The following is a 19825-nucleotide window of genomic DNA, read 5'->3' as shown; positions in this document are numbered from 1 at the left end:
CCACTGTTTTCGGGGATTCACTGTGTTTAAAGCTGAAGAAATGACAACATAATGGAATATTTGAATTTGCGTGACAGAATTGTTCTTCCAACGCTGGCATAGTCTCTCAGACTGTTTACATCAGCCTATATGGCAATGACACCAAAATGCCACATATGAGCTTTCTGAGAATCTAGAGCCCAGGCCGTGGGCCTCCCAAATGCCCTCCCCTCTGGCCAGGCCTTGCTAGCAGCCAACTTCCTCCTCTATGCTTCATCAAAGGGTGGGTGGCCATACAGACATGAGTGGTGCCCTGCACCCTTACCCTCAGCCTTTACCATTCCTAGCGTGCCAGCCCTCCTTCCACCTGTCATTACCTCATCTCTTGGCTGGGGGCTTTCTCTGATGGCCAGAGGCACCCACCCATAGAGATGACAGGCTGCAAGTAGCAAGGCGTTAATGTCACCTCCCTACCCCTACCAGAAGTTGTCTTTAATCAATGACTCTTGAGACTCGTGGTATAAATACCCCAACTCCCTTACTCCTTAGCAGGAATAGCTCTGAGGTGCATGATCTACACGGTCTCCCAGGTCCCCAGGGCAGCTGGGCTCCAGCGGCCCACAGGCTTGTCACAGGCTTGGTGATGCTCCCTTCATTAGCTGCCTTCACTTCCCTTTCTCATTTCCCCACTTCCCTACAGCTGTCTCCTGGGACTATTCCCCTAATAAAGTTCATTGTGTCACGTCTTGGGGGAAACCAAACTAAGACTGTTTATGGAATCCTCCTATTTTAAAATCTACTTTCGAGAGTTGAGTTATTATTATCTTTTTTTCACAAGAGTTCTCTGACTTTACCTCATTCGTCAAGTATGTGATTTTTTTCTTGTTTCAAGGAATGAAGTGGTTGGGTCAAAATATTTTAATTGTATGTTTGCCATCTCTTGTCTTCCATTTGGAAAAAGTTGTCTATTGTTGAAATTGTAAATGTCATTACCTAACCCTGTGTTGCAGAGGTTTCCTAACCTTTTTTCCTTTTAAAATACAAACCGCACAATTAAACAGTATTATTTCGAGTGTGATAAATAGTCGTGGGCAAAAGGATTTATTGGATGGCATTGGGGGAAGCAGTTTTTATTTTCTCCATCTGCATTCTGTGTTCATGTCTGTGTATAATTTGCAGGGTGCAATGTCAGTGGATTCTATCACCGATCTTGATGACAATCAGTCTCGACTGCTAGAAGCATTACAACTCTCCTTGCCTGCCGAGGCTCAAAATAAAAAAGAAAAAGCCAGAGATAAGAAACTCAGTCTGAATCCCATTTACAGACAGGTCCCCAGGCTGGTGGACAGCTGCTGTCAACATCTAGAAAAACATGGTAAGCAGACTTGTTTGTCAGCAGTCAAGTACTAAAGACTTTCATGTATTCAGGCATCATTCATTCAAGCACCCGATTTCAATTCTATGTTCATTCGATCAGGCTCTAGGCCGAAATTTCCTTTGCAAAGAAAATTTACAAATATGAGGGTTTGCTTAACCCCAGTAGGGCTAAACAAGATTTGGGGTGGCGGGAATCAACTTGATGGTATTCAGACTCCCCAGCCCTAAAGAGTCCTCAGAAGTGACCCTGGAGATCAAGGAATTGAGGGGAAGGCAAGGCCTGTTGGGCTGGGACTATCCTCAGGACCCCCTTCAAACAAAGCAGAGCCACTTTTATCTTTCTTATACATTGAGGTTACTCAAGGCTTCCTTTAAAAAATAATAGTCTAGCTTCTTACAGAAAAAAAAAAGATTAGAAAACCATTCCTTAAGTGAATAGAAAATACACAGTTTTGGACAATAGGTTTCTATATTGCTCTTTGCATTTTTGTGGAAAGCTGTCCACTTAAAATTTCTTCGTAGTGACCCTTTTGGAAACTCAGTTCCACTTAATATGCTGACTTTAAAACAATGTACAGTTCTTTAAAATTTTTGCTGAACTTTAGACTTTTGGCTCATCAAACAGCCATGTCTACGATCTGAATTTGTTTGCTATAATGTTAGCATGCATTTTATGGACATGAGAAGAGTTTATAATTGCTTCCTTTTTCCACTTTAATTGAGAAATAATTGACATACATCACTATAATTGCTTTTTTACTATAAAGATAATATACACATCATAATAGAGAAAAAAAGAAACAGAAAAGCAAATTCTGAGGCTATCATATAGACATAACTATTCTTAACATTCCCATCTATTTCTTTCTAATAAAAATGGGACTTTATAAAAATTACTAGGATATGTCCAGGTCTCTTAATCAATTTATTATATATGGAAATCACTAGATAACATATGGGTGACTTAATATAATTAATATGTATTGAAACTTTGTTTATACAAAATTTTAATATGTATATGTATGTGTATGAGTGTACATTCTTATCTGTCTCTTCTCCTTGGAAAGTAAACTGGACATCAATAAAAATATCTTAGACATTTTGAATTCCCAATACTTAGTATCATGATAATACAATGTAAATGTTTCAATCAGTATTACTTGAACAGAATTATTTTTCAAAATAGCTTAGCAACTAAAGAGTTCTTTAGTTGCTTTTAGCACCTAAAGAATTTACCTGAATATTTAAATTCAGCCTAAACTTTACTACGAGGTAGAAAAAGTGACTCATACTTTTATAATTATAATTTTTCCCTATAAAGAATGTAGAGAGTGAACTGTAGCACTATAAAGAATTCTAAATGAGAAAATTCTACTCTAACCATGCAAAAATGCAGTGCCAGGTTGAGTAACTGCTTTTGTGAAAGAAAACTTGGCATGTCTTTGTATTTTCTTTTTGAAAATAAATTTTCATGAATTATAATTTGTAAAATAGCATTTCCTTTAAGATTACTAAAAAAGAGGGAAGTTCACTTTTTGGGGGGGGGGGGGGGGGGGGAAATAGTTACAATGCAGTTTAGGGCCTAAAGGAAAGAAGATAACCTACATGATCTTTCAAGGACCTGATTCTGTTCCGAGTTTCCATGATGTTTAGACCAAATGGCTCTGGAAAAATGAGAGATAGGTTCAAATTCAAACAGATATTAATCTTGGTCACTTTAAACCAATGAAAAAAGAGCAAATTTCAAAAACAATTCTTTTGTAAGACTTTATTTGCCAGTGTTTGAAATGGGTAGCAGAGAGTTTGATTCACTTTAGCTTTGTAGACATTTGTCAAAGACCTTTTCATTCTCTCCCAAATTGGTCTTGGACATACACACACAAAAACAAAACAAAACAAAACAGAGAGAGAGAGAGAAACAAACAAAAAAAATTGGTCTTGGACAGTTATCTTGACTCCATCTATATCCTTGTGTACACCACCCTTCCTCACTTTTACTTCACCCAGATGCTTTCTCCACTATTAGGCCAAACTTCCTTAAGCATCCTTAATTTCCCCGAAGCACGCATTTCAAACAAAAACAACAACAACAATAAAAAACAGACAATATAACAAGGAGTCAAACTCTCTTCTACTTAAAGGATTTAGGCTGATTTTAGGGTGGGGCCTCCTGCTTATGATGCCTGCTCTCATTACTTGAATTCCCTAAGCCTGAGATTCAGGTGCCCTGGTTCTAGTTTCCATTTCAGCTTCTGACAAAAAGGAGAGAAAGGTGATCATATCCATTTCTGGCACAGGGTACAGCAAAGTCACATTTCTTTGCCAGATCTATGCCTTTTTTGATGGACACCTGTTTTTATCAGTGACTGTCTCAAGTCAAGGTTACTGAAGGCCTGGATTGTATCTTCTCTTTGAGGAAAATGACCCTAAGCCTTATGTCAGAGAATGGCATTGGCTGTCTGAAGGCTGTCATCTGCTCAACCTAAAATTAATTAATTAATTAACTAATTAATTAATTTAGAAAACTTAAAACAGGTTATGATCAATTGATACATAGGAATGATAGCAATCAATCACTAGCTAGTTATTTTTGAAATCACAGTCACTTTCACTAAGTGGAAAAGTACTATAATTGAGGAAATAATGACACAGAAATGGGCATTTCTGAACAGAATGGAGGAATTCAGGCAAAGGAATAGTCCCACCTAGGAAGAAAGTGCCCTTATGTGATATCTCACTTATGTAGAAATTTCAGCTATTTGGAAACCATCGGACCAACAAGAAAATAAATGCAGCCAAAATTAAAATTGCTAAGACCTACTATTATACTACAGTTTTCTGTTTTGCACAAAAAGCCTCATTTAGTTCAGTTAGGGCCTATATCTCTATATATAATAGTAGATGCCAGATACAATTCTAAGTATTTTATATGCATTAATTAATTGAATCACTGAACAACTTTTGAGGTGGATACTTATTATGCTCATTTTGTAGATGAAGAAATATAATTCTGTATTTGATTCTAATACCTTGATTATCCTGTTTTCAAGCTCCCAGAGAGGTAGAAGCAATAAGTTAGGCTGGGAGTTGGACTCAGTTATAAGGCAGACGAACTGATGGCAGCAACAAGGAAGGAACACAAGTCTTTTGAGAATAGATGCAAAGCAAAATTCCACCCAAGTGCAAAGCACCAAGATGTACTTATGCAAGTCAGCAATAACTAGCCTCTCAGCATGATTCTCTCAAATTATTCTGGAAATTCAGGATAACATTTATAAGATATGAAAGTGATAAACGGGATTTTTATGGATATTATCTTTTCTAACTGAAAAATTCTAGAAAACCAATTTTAAAAGTCTTATACACAATACACAATGTGGCAAGACCATAAAATAAATATACAAAAAGATATCCGTGTCTTATATAAGAGCAATAATAGGTTATGTACTATAACAATAAAATAATTCATTTATATTAATATCAAACGTATAGTTACCTAGAATATCTGTAATAAGAAGTAAGAAACTTCTGTGACAAAAACTACAAAGCTTTACCAAGAAATATTAAGAAATTAAGAAATAAATTAAGATATCTACTTTGTTTCTGGATGGAAAGAAATAATGTTGTAAAGATTTCAGTTCTTTCCAATATAATTATATATTGGACTAGTCAGAACTCTTTCCGTGGCAAGAGAGAAGAACCCAGATAAAAGCAGATTAAGCAAAGCAGCCCCCCAAATTCCCGTTTACATACTGGAAGTATGAATATTATATCTAGATTCAGGAGCAGGTAGATTCAGGATGCAAATGATGCCATGAGAGCATGAGTCTGATTGCTGGAGTGTTGGCTATGTTTCATGGTCTGTTGACTCTCACACCAGCGCTCTTCATGTGGCTACAAGCTGCCACTGGCAGCTACAATCTGGCATTACCCTTGTAACTGATTATCCCAAAGGAAGAGAAAATGAGCCACCAATGAAACAATAAACGTAGGCGATGATCATCAGTGGCAGTGATTAATGGCTTGCATAGGAAAGGAGAGTCATTCAGACATTCTGTGCCACCTTAAGGAAGTGCATAATACCTCTTGTGAAGTCTTCTTGCCCCAAAATTCAAACCTGAATCAGAGAAAACTCTGGCTCTAACTATCTCTTTAGAGGAAATAAAGGGGAGAAAGGAACACATAAATGACACCACAGAGTGTCTACATCCAGGCAGTGGGAAAATCTACAGTGGGAAATCAATGCTATTTCTTCATCAAACCAATTACGACGAAATCATATAAACAGAGAGGGGGAAACAAACACATTAAGAGACTACAGGGCACGCCAGCCTATCACAGTTTGTGAACCTTATGTGAACGTTGACTGGATATTTAATGATATTAAGGAACTATTGTTGAAATTTCTAATTTGTGATAGATAATGTTTCTTTTAAGAGGCCTAATTTTTTAGAGCAAGGTTTCTCAACCTTGGCACTACTGACATTTGGGGCTGGATAACTCTTTTTCATGCATTGGCCCCATAATCCCACTTCTAGGACATGATCTTAAGAGAATCAGAAATGTAAACTGAGACCTATGTACAAAGTTGTTCCTAGTAGGGCGAGTTATGGTATCAAAACAAGTGCATATATGTTGCGGGGAGCTATATTGTCGCTCAGAGGAGAATATGAAGTGAATTGTGGCACGTTCATGCAATAGAGCATTTCGCATCCATTTTAAATGACATTGACACAGAGTTTTTACTGGCATAAAAAATTCTTGTGGCATAATATTGAGTAAAAGCAGCAGCATTCTACCCCCCAAATTTTTTTTTCATGGAGAAAAGACTGGATAGAAATAAACCAAAATATTAAGTCATTACTTCTGCATCAGGTATTTTTTAAAGTATATTATTTTTTACATTTTTCTGCCCCTTATAGATTTTCTCGAATAAGTACATGTTTTAATTATGATCAGTAAAACAAGAAATATCTATTTTAAAATTGATAAAGGGCTGGAAATTCATAGAAAATTCATGTTTATTCTGAATGATGAAGAAAATGTTACATTATTTTTTTCATATGGAGAAAGTGTGGAAATACATAATAACACAAGAAGATTTTTTCATCAGAAACATTTAACGTAAAATGATCCTGGTACTTTCAGGGCTAACCTCTAGGTACCTGGTGAATCTAGTGTAGGATAAATAAGCATTAGTGCACGCTGGCAAGTTACTATATTGCCCTGCATGTTGCAGCATGGTGCTGGCATTCCCTTTTATATCTATTTTGATTTCCTCCAGTTTCAAGCCACAAAACAGGACTGATGATTTTGTTTGCTTATTTGCAGGCCTCCAGACAGTGGGGATATTCCGAGTTGGAAGCTCAAAAAAGAGAGTGAGACAAGTAAGTGAAAAGTGAAGATTATATTGTACGTTTCACCTGACTTTTAGTTGAATTACGTCGTGCAAAGTTCAAGCTTATGCAAATTCATTTCTGAATATCTTTTCTGTACCCTCCCACCTATTATAGTATAATTGAGTCCCAAGAAGTAAAAGGCAACAACTCAGAATCTCAGAAAGGTTGTGAAAGAGTTAGGATCATACAACTGAAAGCAAAACATCTGGACGTGCCCACAGCATGTACAGCCAAATGAAACTAATTTATAAACATCTTATTGACACTGTAAATGTAGGAGATTCGGAGAGTACCTGATCAGTAAGTGATAATAAATAGAAAACAATTGTACAGCACCCGCTTTTACTAAAATGTGATATGAGTAATGCCATTAATATCTCTTCTTTTAAAATACTATGTTTATAGCTTTACTTTCTCAAAAATAAATAATTCGTATTACTTTTCCATGGTACCATTGATTCCCCAATTCATTTTCCATGTGGGGACCGTACCCCTCAGTTTCCTTCTGCACTGTGCAGCATTCTTGCAAAAGAAGTTTGATATGAGAGCTTCAGGAATAGGTTCCTATGATCAGGCAGGTATCTGTGTTCATGACGGCTTCATAAAAGGCAAACCATCCTTTGAGAAAAGAATTCATTTGTTGGCTAAAAGAAAATTAAAATGTTATTTTCCCTCTGTTGGTGCCAACAGAAAGAAGTAAGGAACCCAGCAATTCAAAAATGAAGCCAAATGAAAATAATTTTTAGTTGGATGAAGCTGAAGAAACGATATTTGTTCATATTATTGAAACTAACTGAAATAAATGTCTCCTCATAATGTCTTTCTTTTTTTGTCAAGACAAAAGGGGTTTTCAAAAGAAGTATGTTTTCTGTTTGGTTGGTTGGTTGGTTTTATTTGTAATAGTCACATAAGATACTATTGAACATTTAACATTTCACAATAGGATTAGCAGGAAGAAAGATAGCATAGTAATAACATTTCTTAGGCCTCTTACCTGTGCAGAATTGCAAAATATTTTCATCAACGTTATCTCGTTGAATCTGCCAACTGGCTGGGAGACAAGCCTCTTTCACCCACTTCTTCTGAGGCTTAGAGAGATTAAGAAATTTAGTTCAAGATCACACAGTTTAGACCAAGCTCTTCCCACGATCTGTTCTTTCTGCATGTGTGTGTGTGTGTGTCTGTGTGTCTGTGTGTGTCTGTGTGTGCATGTGCACTCAGAAGAAAAACATGGTGTGTTTAGATGATCACGATTAGGAGTGGTGCTGATGGAAGCCTTCTTCATTCTGGCTGCCCGATGCACACTAAGGATGAGTTGCCTGGAATTGATGCGCGATTCGGGACAGCAACAGGCATTCTCGTCAGGTGGCGAGGTGGCTAGTGACAGAAATTATTCCTCAGTTATATCTGGATCCACTAAAGGGAAAACCTTTGCATGGAGATTTACTTAAGGATTCTCAAAAATATATATGGAATTAGTGGTTAGATTGCAAGTGTGAAATATGCTCTAACTCACCATTTGATCTTGTTATATCACTTCTTAGCAGCCTACACTTTTTCTTGAGAACAATTGTCACAGTATAAAGAGCTAATTAATCATTGGTGGGATTACCAGTTTATCACCTGTCTGTCAGCCTGAGAGCTGGAGGAGGGGAAGGGCTTTGCCTCTTTACTCATCACCGTATTTTGAGGACCTGTAACAAGGCCGGGCACGCAGTAAGTGTGCAGTACATCTTTGTTGAATGAATGGATGAATGAATGACATAGCAAATGAACACTTACAGAAGTTTATTGCCTAGAGTACATTCATGAACTCACAAAATTATTTTAACAGCAGAGAACAAACAATACCTAAGAGAAGTTGAGCTGTCCAAGATGAAAATAGGGTGTAGAGTTATGACTCCCTTCTTGCTATTGTGTTTTCCTACTGTTATAAACGCTAAAGGACTGAGTATAATGATGAAAGCAGGAAATCTTCTTGGAAAATGTTAATAAGGCTACTTTGACAAATCTAAGGCAGATTTTATTTAGTTATTGTCATCTTTCAAGGTTTAGTCACAAATGGTTTATCAGGGTTTTAAATTTCATTGTTTGCAGAAACATCTCTTTGCTTTCTTGTCGAGTATTTCTGGAAAATGTCAAAATTCCAACATGGTAAATTTGCTGACATGCAAAACCGCTGTATAATAGATTAATTCCTCCCTCCCACAGTTAGAATTGACCTAACCCCTTAGCTCTTCCTCCCAACCTTCTGGATGTTGTTATCAAGCCCTTCTGCTTGCATCATTAACAGTAAACCCACAGATACTTTTATTTAATAATTCATTTCAAATATATAAATATATATATATATATATATATATATATATATATAAATATATATATTCATGGCTGGGTTTGCATAGACTCTGTAGGTCAAGGTGACATGTTGTTAGCTCCTCCTTCTCGGGGTCTGGGTAAACTTAATACCAGATGCTGCATGTCATAGCACTTTTGCTGGGCACTGAACATTGAGGTATGGTGTTCTGAGACTGCCACTTGAACCGTTGTTTTTCCAGTTACGTGAGGAATTTGACCGCGGGGTCGACGTCTCCCTGGAGGAAGAGCACAGCGTTCATGATGTGGCCGCCTTGTTGAAGGAGTTCCTGAGGGACATGCCGGACCCCCTTCTCACCAGGGAGCTGTACACAGCTTTCATCAATACTCTCTGTGCGTAATCCAGCCATTTGCAGGAACGTGTTCCTGGGTTACTGGGATGTCCCACTCATTCATCAAAACCTTATGCATGTGTTTTCTAATAGCTTTTTTTTGCCCTTATTTATCAGTCTCTAATGAGCGGGCTATTTGGGGAATTTTCTGAGACTTACCCTGGGGAGAGTTAGCAAGTAGAAAGTTGCAATAAAACAAATGGAAGTAGCCAAGAAAAATTTGGGATGCCTTCAAACGACTCTAGGATAGTAGAAATTGCTATAAATTGATGCTTTGGAGTAACAGAGAGAGTTCACATTGAGTCTGTGCCTAAAAATGAGTTTGCATTTCTGGAACCTAGAGTGAGAAAGGGGGGGCAGGAAACATTCCAGGGAAAGCAGGATGGCATAGCCCAGCGTCAGTACTTTCAATGTGGCTGCTTCAGGGCTAGAGACACAGATCCCGCAGTGGAGAAAAGGACGGGGAGAGAGAGGAGGAACAACCAGAACTGTTTCAGCCTCCGTGAATTTCTTCATCCATGCTACAGTTAAGATAGGATCACGAAAGAGAGAGAAGACACTGACATTGGGCCGTGTCTTGGTTATTGCCAACAAAAAGTCTACCTCTTATACATTGCTCAACAGACAAGGGCCTCACATGTGTTCTAAACTCAAATTCAAGAACATTCACAGATTCTCAGTCATTGTTAGCAAATAGTTAACAACCATGGAAGACTGTGATCCATAAAGTATGTGATGATTTATACCAGGGGAAGGAGGGAGGAGAAAGTAAGGGACATGAAGTTACCTTTCTAACCTGGATTATAATGATTTCTCTGGATGTTACATTTCCCCAGGTCGAACTTATCTTTCTATCCCTCATAGAACCTTACTGTTAAAGTGCTAAAGCAATGGGAGAGTGGGTGAAGGAATGAAATGTGACTTGCCTTGCTAATCCCTTCCTGAAGGCAGTTGAGCCTGAAGGGCGTGACTTCCCCCTTTGACTCACTTGGAGCGCGTCTTTTTGCCTTGCTTAGTGTTGGAGCCTGAGGAACAGCTGGGCACCTTGCAGCTCCTCATTTACCTTCTACCTCCCTGCAATTGCGACACGCTCCACCGCCTGCTGCAGTTCCTCTCCATCGTGGCCAGGCACGCTGAGGACAACGTCAGCAAAGACGGGCAAGAGGTGCGCACCCCACCGCCACCGCGACAGATGCTCTGGTTCTTCCTTTTTCCTGTTTTAAAAGGGAGAGCTAAAAAATAATACAAATGGATGTCTATGCAAAAGAGAAACAGGCTCACAGACGTAGAAAACAAACGTGCGGTTACCAAACGGGAGACGGATGGGGGGAGGGATGAATTAGGGTCGTGGGATTAACAGATACAAACTACTATACATAAAGTAGATAAGCAACAAGGATATAGGGTATAGCACAGGGAATTATACCCACTGTCTTGTAATAACCTATAATGGGATATAATCTGTAAAAATACTGAATCACTACGCTGTACACCTGAAACTAACGCAATACTGTAAATCAACTATACTTCTACTTTTTTTTTAAAAAAAAGGGAGAGCTACCAATTTGGTTAGATGTTTCACCTGGAGAAAATGAAGCTTCCCTTTCCTGGCCTATGTGTCTATGTAGGAAGAGAACTAATGCAGGCTTTTTTGTCCCCCCTCTGGAGGGACCTTTCCTAAGAGCGCATTGGCCACTAACTTCTTATATGTTTCAAGGATGCTTCCACATGAGGCTGTCATTTTCCATGATGATGCTTTACTCAAGACCCTGAATTTCCATTTGTGTGAAGAAGACAATGAGCTACAGAGGTGCTTACAAGCATGAGAAAAATGGAGTAATGGAGGTGGCGGGAGATGGCTGTCCTTGTAACTCATTTGATCTGCTTCTTTAACTTGAAGCCCAAATATGATGTCACCTCTTCATTCTTCCATTTTATTCTGGAGCACCCATGTGCCCTATGGCTAGAAGTCTAGGATCTTCCTTTTTAGAGGTCCTTTCTCTCCTTCAACCCTCCCCCCAAAATAGGGACTGGCTCAGTGTAATGGAGGGTGGATCCTGCTTCAAAACCAGGTGGAGAAAGAACTGAAAAGTCAGATCTATTGACTGTTGCCATGTATCTCAATGCCACGTGGTACCAACTGCTAAAGACAGGTTCTGCACAGTCCTCTGGACCCTTTTGGGATGTTCTTGTTGGACCTGGCCCCCCATCTGAGGTCTTGGGCTCTGGTTCTCTTTGGTCATGCTCCTGTGCTTCAAGGTGTTTTCCAGTGTCTCCCTTGGACAATTTTAAGTGACCTATTAGCCAGCAACCTATTTAATCCTTACCTTAACAAGAGGCCTGTTTCCCTTCTTGAAGCCATGCCATCATACTTCTCCCTGACCTTGGATTCCCCAGGAGATCTCAGACCCTTTAATATGTTAACATGCATTGTAAATCAACAAGAAGGAGCCAAAGGCATTCCAAGCTTACTTATCCCAGAAGCTTTTATTTTAAATCCTGTTAAGCAGAACTCAGCTGTGTTGTGGATTCATTTCTGTGTTTGTCAGATTTCTTTCCCGAAGGCCATGGTCATATGTATTTTTTTTCAGAAAGGCAATTCTCCCTTTCTTATCCTCATCCTCCCTATCAGTGTGAGAATGGAACTTTCCTGAGTTATCCATTTATCTCTATAGCAGTTATTAGTGAAACCTCTGCTGGCTTCAGGTTTCATAATATGGCACTGCCACCTTCTTTCAGCAGACACAACTCTTCAATGGATATACTGTAATTCTCATAATTGTTAAGTAGTTATATTACCCGTCTGGGTGTCAGCCTCTATTGACTATAGATATAAGAGAAGCTGTAGAATCATCTGCCTAATCATTGGGTCAAGACAGAGCCCTGTCTGGGTTCCTAGGTATGTCAATTGCCTCTCTGACATTTCTTAAGTACTATGTGAGAAGAAAGTCGGGTCTTAGGTGATTAAGAAGACATTGAGGAAAGCAAAATGTCCAGTTGAACTCACTCATGCCTTTTTAAAATCATTTGCAGACATTCTTTCGATCTAAATGCTGAACAAGACTGCACTGCCTATGGCAAAGAGGAGAAAATATTCTTGGATAGGTACCAATGGAACTTAACATGCCGGAACACTAGCTGCCATTTATGTCTCTCCTACCACGTGCCGGCCGTGTGCTTGGGCCTTTATACATATATTATAGCTAATCCTCCATTGAGCAAGAGAGAGATCGTCGTCCCTGTGTTTCTGAGGTGGAAACTGAGGGCTGGAGGGGTTACGTAACTTACCCAGTGTTCCCCAGGGAGCCTCCACTTAACGCTTGTGCAAGTTGGGCATTTGTGCATTCATGACTCTGGGCGAGGTGCCGTGTCCCCCATAGTCAATGCAGATTTGCAGAGATATTAGGACAATATCCCAGCAGATGGCAGTAAAATATCTTGAGGAAGGGGTCCTTTTTCTAATTCACACAAAAGTGTCATATTGACTAGTAGTCGGTTCGGTCCCTTGACTAGCAAAGTCCCAGCTGTGCCTCAAACCCAAACCAGTCTAACTTATGGAGAACAGAAATATAGAATAGCAAGTAGGAAAAGACAACTCTGCTGGGGGTCTAGCTCACAGTCTCCCGGCCTCCATACGATTGACCCTTGGGACCAGGTAATTCTGTGTTGTGTGGGTGCCCTGTGCATTGTGGGATGCTTATCAGCATCCCCGGCCTCTACTCACTTGATGCCAGTAGCAGCTCCCCCTGGCCCATGATGCTGCCCCAGTTGTGACAGCTGAAAGTGTCTCTAAACATTGCCAGGTTTCCCCGGGAAGGAGGGGGAGCTCAAAATCACCCCTGGTTGAGAACACTTGTTAGCTTTACAACTCACTGATCATGTGTTCTTGGACAAATCTATTCATCTTCCTAAACCTGGGTTTCCTTATCTGAACTTTGGAGATAAAATTTCTTCAACTGGCACTGCACAGTCATTGAGAAAACTAGTTTATTACAAGGAATATAAAAATATTCTGGTAACAGCAAAGTTGTACGGGAAGCAAGAGATGACAAGGATTTCTAGACATCCTTGACCTAAACCTTGAATCAAAATGAAGGACTAGTAACCAAAAATTAAAGCAACAGAGGAAATATGAGGAGAGCACTGCTTCCGTGAAATGGTTAGAAGTTACAGGAAAACAAGTAACTCCACAGCCATCTTGGGTTAGAGTTAAGGCTGCAGTGTGGGAAAGTACTGATGAGGTCTGAGGGGAAATTGGACTATGTTCCCAGAGTACTGAATGCCTTTGTCAGGGGAAGGTGGCTGATTCTTTTAAGCCATGAATCTTTGGAAGGATTCGACTAAAGTGATATAACCTGTGTTATAGATTGGTTAGAGACAGGAAGAGGGTGAGTTAGGAAGGTTTTGTAGGAATAGCAATATGGAAAACAGCAATTCACATTATAAATGTTTCCGTGTAAGAATGGCCTTGGTATTTGAATCACGTATGTTCTGAGCGCCTACTCTCTGTTCCTCTAAACCAGTGAGCATTGTTCAGGAATTCTCTAATTACCGTTCCCAGGATGCTGTGGCATCTAGGAGGTGGAGGGGGTAAAAACACAAGGCAAATATAGAATGAGAGAACACACGCAGAGTCACTGCAGAACTTCAGAGAAGAGGTGATGAACGTGGAGCAGAAAAGTTAGGAATGGCTTTGTGCCGGAGATTGAATTTAAACTACATATCAAAGGGCGTGTAGGGATTGAGTAAGCGGACCACATAAGCATGGCATAGGGATGGGAATTAGCTGAAAACCCCTTCTGGTAGAAGTGAAAAGGGGAGGGAGAGGAACGAGAGAGAGGTTTTTTGTTCACGATTTTTGAAGTTGGTTTGGCATGAGCAGGTAAAGAATTCAGAGTGGGCAGATTGGAGTGAGACAAAAATTCAATTGTAAAATATAATCAAGAAAGCAAAGAATTTTTCAAGTTTCTCTCTTACCTATTTGTTAGTTTGTGCTAGATGTGTTACCTATCTGTTGGGTAGTTATTATGGGCTGCAACAGGAAGAAAACTGAATCAGAGTGTCAAGGAGCTTGGAGGCTCACCCAGGCTCTGCCAGCACCTTGCTATATGACCTTGTTTTTGTAAAGTAGAGGAAGAGGAAGGAAAACAGAGTTGGGGTAGGGGAAGGTCTGGGCTTCCTCCTCTATAAAATGAATGTAATATTTCTTTTCTAATAGGTGCTTAAACGTCAATGCATCACTAACTAATGGGATCTTAAAGATGTCCAAAAGAAAGACATTGAGAAAAATTATTGACTGGTCAGTGAGTGCCTTTGGAGGGGAAAATAGTGGTATTTTATTGAATGTTTTTGCTATCTTGTGTTTGGTTTGTCTTATTCCATTTTTTTTTAAGTTTGCTATTTGCTTTGCTCCTTAGGGGAAAAGAGAAATTCCCAAATGTAAGAAAGATTTCATTTCCTCTAGAAAGAATATTGCAGGGACATCATTGAAACCCCTTGAGCAGTGCTTTTTCAGGTTGTCTAAGAACCCCCCAGCATGGCATGGAATATGTGGTGTGAATGTACACTTTTTTTGGAGAGAGAGTCCATAGCTGGCCTCCAGTTCTTCAAAGAGTCTATGAGGCAAAAAAGAAGTTATGAACCACTGACACAAGGCCGGGATTACTGCCCTTTGATGAGGTGCATGCCTCTAGCAAGTGGGAGTTTGGCTTTGGAACTGTAGCAGGACCCGTGCCTCGCTCCCCTCACCCTGGTCCCGGCCCGGCTTTGGAGCCAGTTTTCCCACATCCCCGCTCTGCCGGCTCTGCCAGGAAGAGTAAGCGGTGGGGGGCTGCCTGGAGCCCGGCTCTGGGTACCACTTCCCTCGTCTGTAAAATAAGGATGACAGCAGCAGCGGCTTTGGAAGCATATAGTGAGAGGGAATTGAAACAGCCTGTGGAAAGCCTCTAGCCCAGTGACTCTACATGCTAAACTTTAAAAAAAATTTTATTTTATTGAAGTATAGCTGATTTACAATGTTGTGTTAATTTCTGCTCTACAGCAAAGTGATTCAGTTATATATGTGTTTATATATGTATATATTCTTTTTCATATTCTTTTCCATTATGGTTTATCCCAGGATACTGAATATAGTTCCCTGTGCTCTACAGTAGGACTTTGTTGTTTATCCATTCTCTATATAATAGTTTGCATCTGCTAGTCTCAAATTCCCAATCTATCCCTCCCCCACCTACATGCTAAACTTTTAATATCAATAAATGTGAGCTCTTCATATTCGGATCAGAAATGCTCTAGGATGCTTATTTAGTAGAGATAAATGTTTTCCTGATAACATTTGGAAACATCACATTGGCTGACAGTTAAATAATGAACCAAGCCCAAGTACACGTTATATTGTGCACTCTTGGGCAGTCATAGAGATAGATGATAGATAGATAGATGATAGATGGATAGATAGATATGCTGAAACATGGGGGGTAAGGGTAGAAACCATCTGTGAGCAAGTCTCCTTTCCAGATTAAAAAACAATGAAATAAAACCAGAATGAAACAAAAAGGTGTTAACAAACCACAGCAGCGTGGTCTGCAGCTGGAATCTCTGTGCAGTTTTACAGAGGGATTGTATTGCATTCCCAGAATAGCAACAGGAGAAGGAGAGCGGAAACAGAGTTCTGGGTTGTCCTTGTACTAAACATTCTTTTCAAAGAAAACAAAATCTTCCATTTGATCATGTTGTTTTAAAAAATGAGAACACCCTGATATTACTTTAAGAGGGGAAGGGGAAGCACTCCAAATGCCTCTGAGTTCTAAAGGGATGAATTTGAAAATGGTGCATATTTGATTTTATCCTCAGCCATGAATTTCCAGGAAGAGAAATGAAAAATAACATGAAAACTTGTCAAGTTTTGTATCAGTGAAATGAAACAAAGAAAAAATGTAATTGAACAGTCGTACATTAAGGGCACTTTCTTGAAAATTCCCAGTGTTTACCACATGAAATCATTTCACTTGGCAGCAAACCTGAAAACAGCCTCGCCTTCTAAAAATAACACACCCCATGTGCCATGCTGGGCTTGCAGGGCTGGGTAGCCACGAGCTCGGGGCCCCACGGGACAAGGTCGGGACTCAGGAGGCTTCGTCTCACCTGTGAGTCAGGAATTTTATGCTGTGCATCCAGCTGCCTCTTGAAGGCTGTGCAGATCTTCCCAGGCAAAGGATCCTCACCAAGCAGCCACAGTCCCCATGCTTTTCTGGGCATTCGTAGATTTTCAACTAATTTCAACAAGAGAAATAAAAATTGGCCTAGACCAGGTTCTCAACCAGGAGTAGTTTTGCCCCACAGGGGACATGTAGCAATGACTTTCACCTGGCCCTTGCCAGCCTTTCCTGCAGGACCTTCTGCCATGCTGAGTTTCCTGGCGGGCCTTGGCGTATTTTACATGTTTCTGTCTTTGCATATCATGTTCTCACCACTGTGAAGGTGCCCTCTGTGCCAGTTCCTCTGCTTTTCAGCCCAGCAAACTCTATTCTCCTTCAAGGTTTTGTGCAAATATTACCACCTCTTTGGAGTGTCCCTGGGGCCTCCAGAGTTGATAGTTTCATACTTTGTACTCAGTGCTTGTACTTGATAATTTTCTTTATCCTCTAGAATGTGAACCCTTTAAAATAAGGACTGGTTTGTGATCATTGTTGGAAAAACTTTAGAATAATCAGAATCCATGAAAAATGCCTAGCCTATGGTAGGTGCTGAGTGGATGGATTAATAGAGAGATGATGGATTGATGGATGAAGGGATAGATAGAGGGATGGATAAGATGGTCAGTTGGATGGATGAACATCAGTATTTTTAAAGAGCAGACAGGATAGAAATTTTATATAGTACCAGTTTCACAAAAATAACAGTTATAAAATTTTACTCAGTATGCTATTGAGATGACCACTGAGCTATGAGCTTCAATTCAAGATATGAAGCAAAAGGAAAATGATGGTGCCCTTCGTGGATTCTGACAGAGATGATGTAGTCCTTGCAGAAAAAAAAAAAAAAAGAGAAAGTAAAAAGGTTCTATTGATTATTGAACCACCTGGCATTTTGAAAAGCAAAAATCACAACAGTCCTTGTATTCTCTGCTTCTATAGGTCACTGGGAACAAAATGACATCTCTAAACTTGGCCACCATATTTGGACCCAACCTGCTGCACAAGCAGAAGTCGTCAGACAAGGAATTCTCGGTCCAGAGTTCAGCCCGGGCTGAAGAGAGCACAGCCGTCATTGCCGTGGTGCAGAAAATGATTGAAAATTATGAAGCCCTGTTCATGGTAAGTGGCCCTTCTTTGGCAAGACATCTCAGTCAACTGCCTATTGATTGCCTCTTGGTGGCATAATGAAACTTAGGCACAGCACCTTCTGGTCCATAGTGCTGGTCATTAACTGAATTCATTGGAAGCCAGGCAGTTAGTAGAAATTTACATACCTATGATGTCACTGTAAGTTTGTGATTCCATGTTTAAACAAACATATCCAAATTATAAATTTCATTTTGTTGTCTCCTAAACAACGGTCATGTTTTGGAATCATTTAATTCTTTATATAGCAGTGTCCTTGCCCCCAAAATTGATAAAACTCTTCTTTTTGGAACTATACGTGGCCCTCGTGAATTCATGTATTTATAACCATCCTCAGCAATGGCACCTCCTCCAAGGTCAATCTGGACATTTTGCGTCCTGCATGAAGCTTTACCTATCTTTCCTTTGTCCTTCTTGCATCACTTTGCCATGTCACTTCTCTGTCCCTTGAACCCTATTACTGTTCCTATTGATGTTTACCTTATTCAACACTGTGTTGAAGTCATTTTTGACTATTTCCCCTAGTAGATTATAAACGCATTTAAAACACAGACTGTGCCCTTGTTATCTCCTCTCTGTATCCTTTGTACACTTTTGGAAGGCCCTCCATCTGACAGGCACTCAGTAAATACTTTTTTGATTTGTGTTGAATTACCAGTTCCTGTTATCCTTCAAAAAACTGCATTGCTTGCTCCAACTTCCCTTGGATCATTAGAACAAATGCCAACTCTCTTCTATGTCTATTCACCACTCGTATTGCATGTCAAAATTTACAGGAACTTTCTCCATGAGTCTTCTCCCATTTCTCTTTTGAATTTACAAATGCTCACCATAAATCTTACCTATTCCACTAGAGCCTTTTGTGGCTTCTTCAACCAAGTATGCTAGTTCCCTCTTTTGAATTTCCTTAATATTTTGTCTATATTTATCAAATGCCTTGCATTAGATGTATTTCCATCCTTGTCTTATATCAGTTATTTTTTGTGCATTTGAGAGCCAGTAGTTTCGAATATTTGCCCTCTCTGTCTCACCTTTGTGATCATGACCAAGTAATTCAATATTCAATAAGCATCAATTTCAGCTTTTGTGAAATGGGAAAAAATTAAAATATGACCCATTTCCTGGGGTGGTTCCCAGAGTCATTTGATATGCAAAAGCATTCTGCAAACTGCAAAATTCTATGCAAATGTTAATTAGTAATTGTATTAGTTGGGCAACACAAGTTGGCTCAAATCTTAGTACTTCAGCACAACAGACATAAGTATCTTATTCACATAAAGTTTAATCAGATGTTTAGCGGACAGCGTCCCAGGTGGCGATTTAGGGACCCCAGCTCCTTGCATCTTGAGACTCTTCAGTCCCCTAGGACTTTATGGGCCAAACCTAGAAGGGACATCCATCATGCCCACTCCAATCGCATTGGCCAGAGCTCTGCCACAAGCCACACTTAACTGCAAGGGAAGCTGAGAAATGTATTCCTGCTGGATGCCCAGGAGGAAGTGAAAATGGATTTCCACAGTGAAAAGTTCACTGAGGTAGAATGGTGTCTTGCTCCTCTTTGAGTCTCTGAGGCGCTGCCCATGTGTTGCATGCAGTAAGCTCTCAAAAAAAAAGTGGAAATTTTCATGAACTCTATATAAATTTCACCCTTCAGCCACAATCCTCATAATTAATTACATATTTGGATGAATCAGATGTCTGAATTTTTCAACATTTTCATCAAGTTTTAAGTCGTGTATCATCTTGCCAAGTAGTCTTGGCATACTTCATGCTCTCTAGATTTTTTTTTAAGACAAAATAATACCTCTTGTCAATCTTAATTCCATTCTCTAAATTCTGTATTCTAAACAAAGTTCTTTATATGAAACCAAACCATCAGGCGTTTCTTTTCACCTCAGATACTAACAGATCTCTTCCTGGCCTCCTTGAAAGTCCAGTTGCTGCCATTTTAGTTGTGCCATTCCTCTCCTTCCATTTCCTGCTGCCTGGATTATTAAGAACAGTAGAAGAACATCAATAC

The 19825-nt window shown here is 39.7% G+C and overlaps 1 protein-coding gene across 12 annotated transcripts in view; it reads left to right on the top strand.

Moving 5' to 3' along the window:
- The window catches only part of ARHGAP6 (Rho GTPase activating protein 6), a 264909-nt gene that overhangs the window by 217481 nt on the left and 27603 nt on the right, over window positions 1-19825 (top strand). For all 12 annotated transcript variants that reach the window (XM_036840648.1, XM_036840649.1, XM_036840651.1 and 9 more), the window contains 5 exons: window positions 1159-1354; window positions 6688-6743; window positions 9314-9464; window positions 10480-10628; window positions 17599-17778. In XM_036840648.1, the coding sequence (XP_036696543.1) occupies window positions 1159-1354; window positions 6688-6743; window positions 9314-9464; window positions 10480-10628; window positions 17599-17778 (732 nt within the window). The remainder of the gene's footprint in view (window positions 1-1158; window positions 1355-6687; window positions 6744-9313; window positions 9465-10479; window positions 10629-17598; window positions 17779-19825) is intronic.

Source organism: Balaenoptera musculus, chromosome X (assembly GCF_009873245.2).
Source record: "Balaenoptera musculus isolate JJ_BM4_2016_0621 chromosome X, mBalMus1.pri.v3, whole genome shotgun sequence".
Classification (NCBI taxonomy): domain Eukaryota; kingdom Metazoa; phylum Chordata; class Mammalia; order Artiodactyla; family Balaenopteridae; genus Balaenoptera; species Balaenoptera musculus.
Note: the sequence above shows the minus strand (reverse complement) of the source record. Positions and strands in the feature narration are given on the sequence as shown.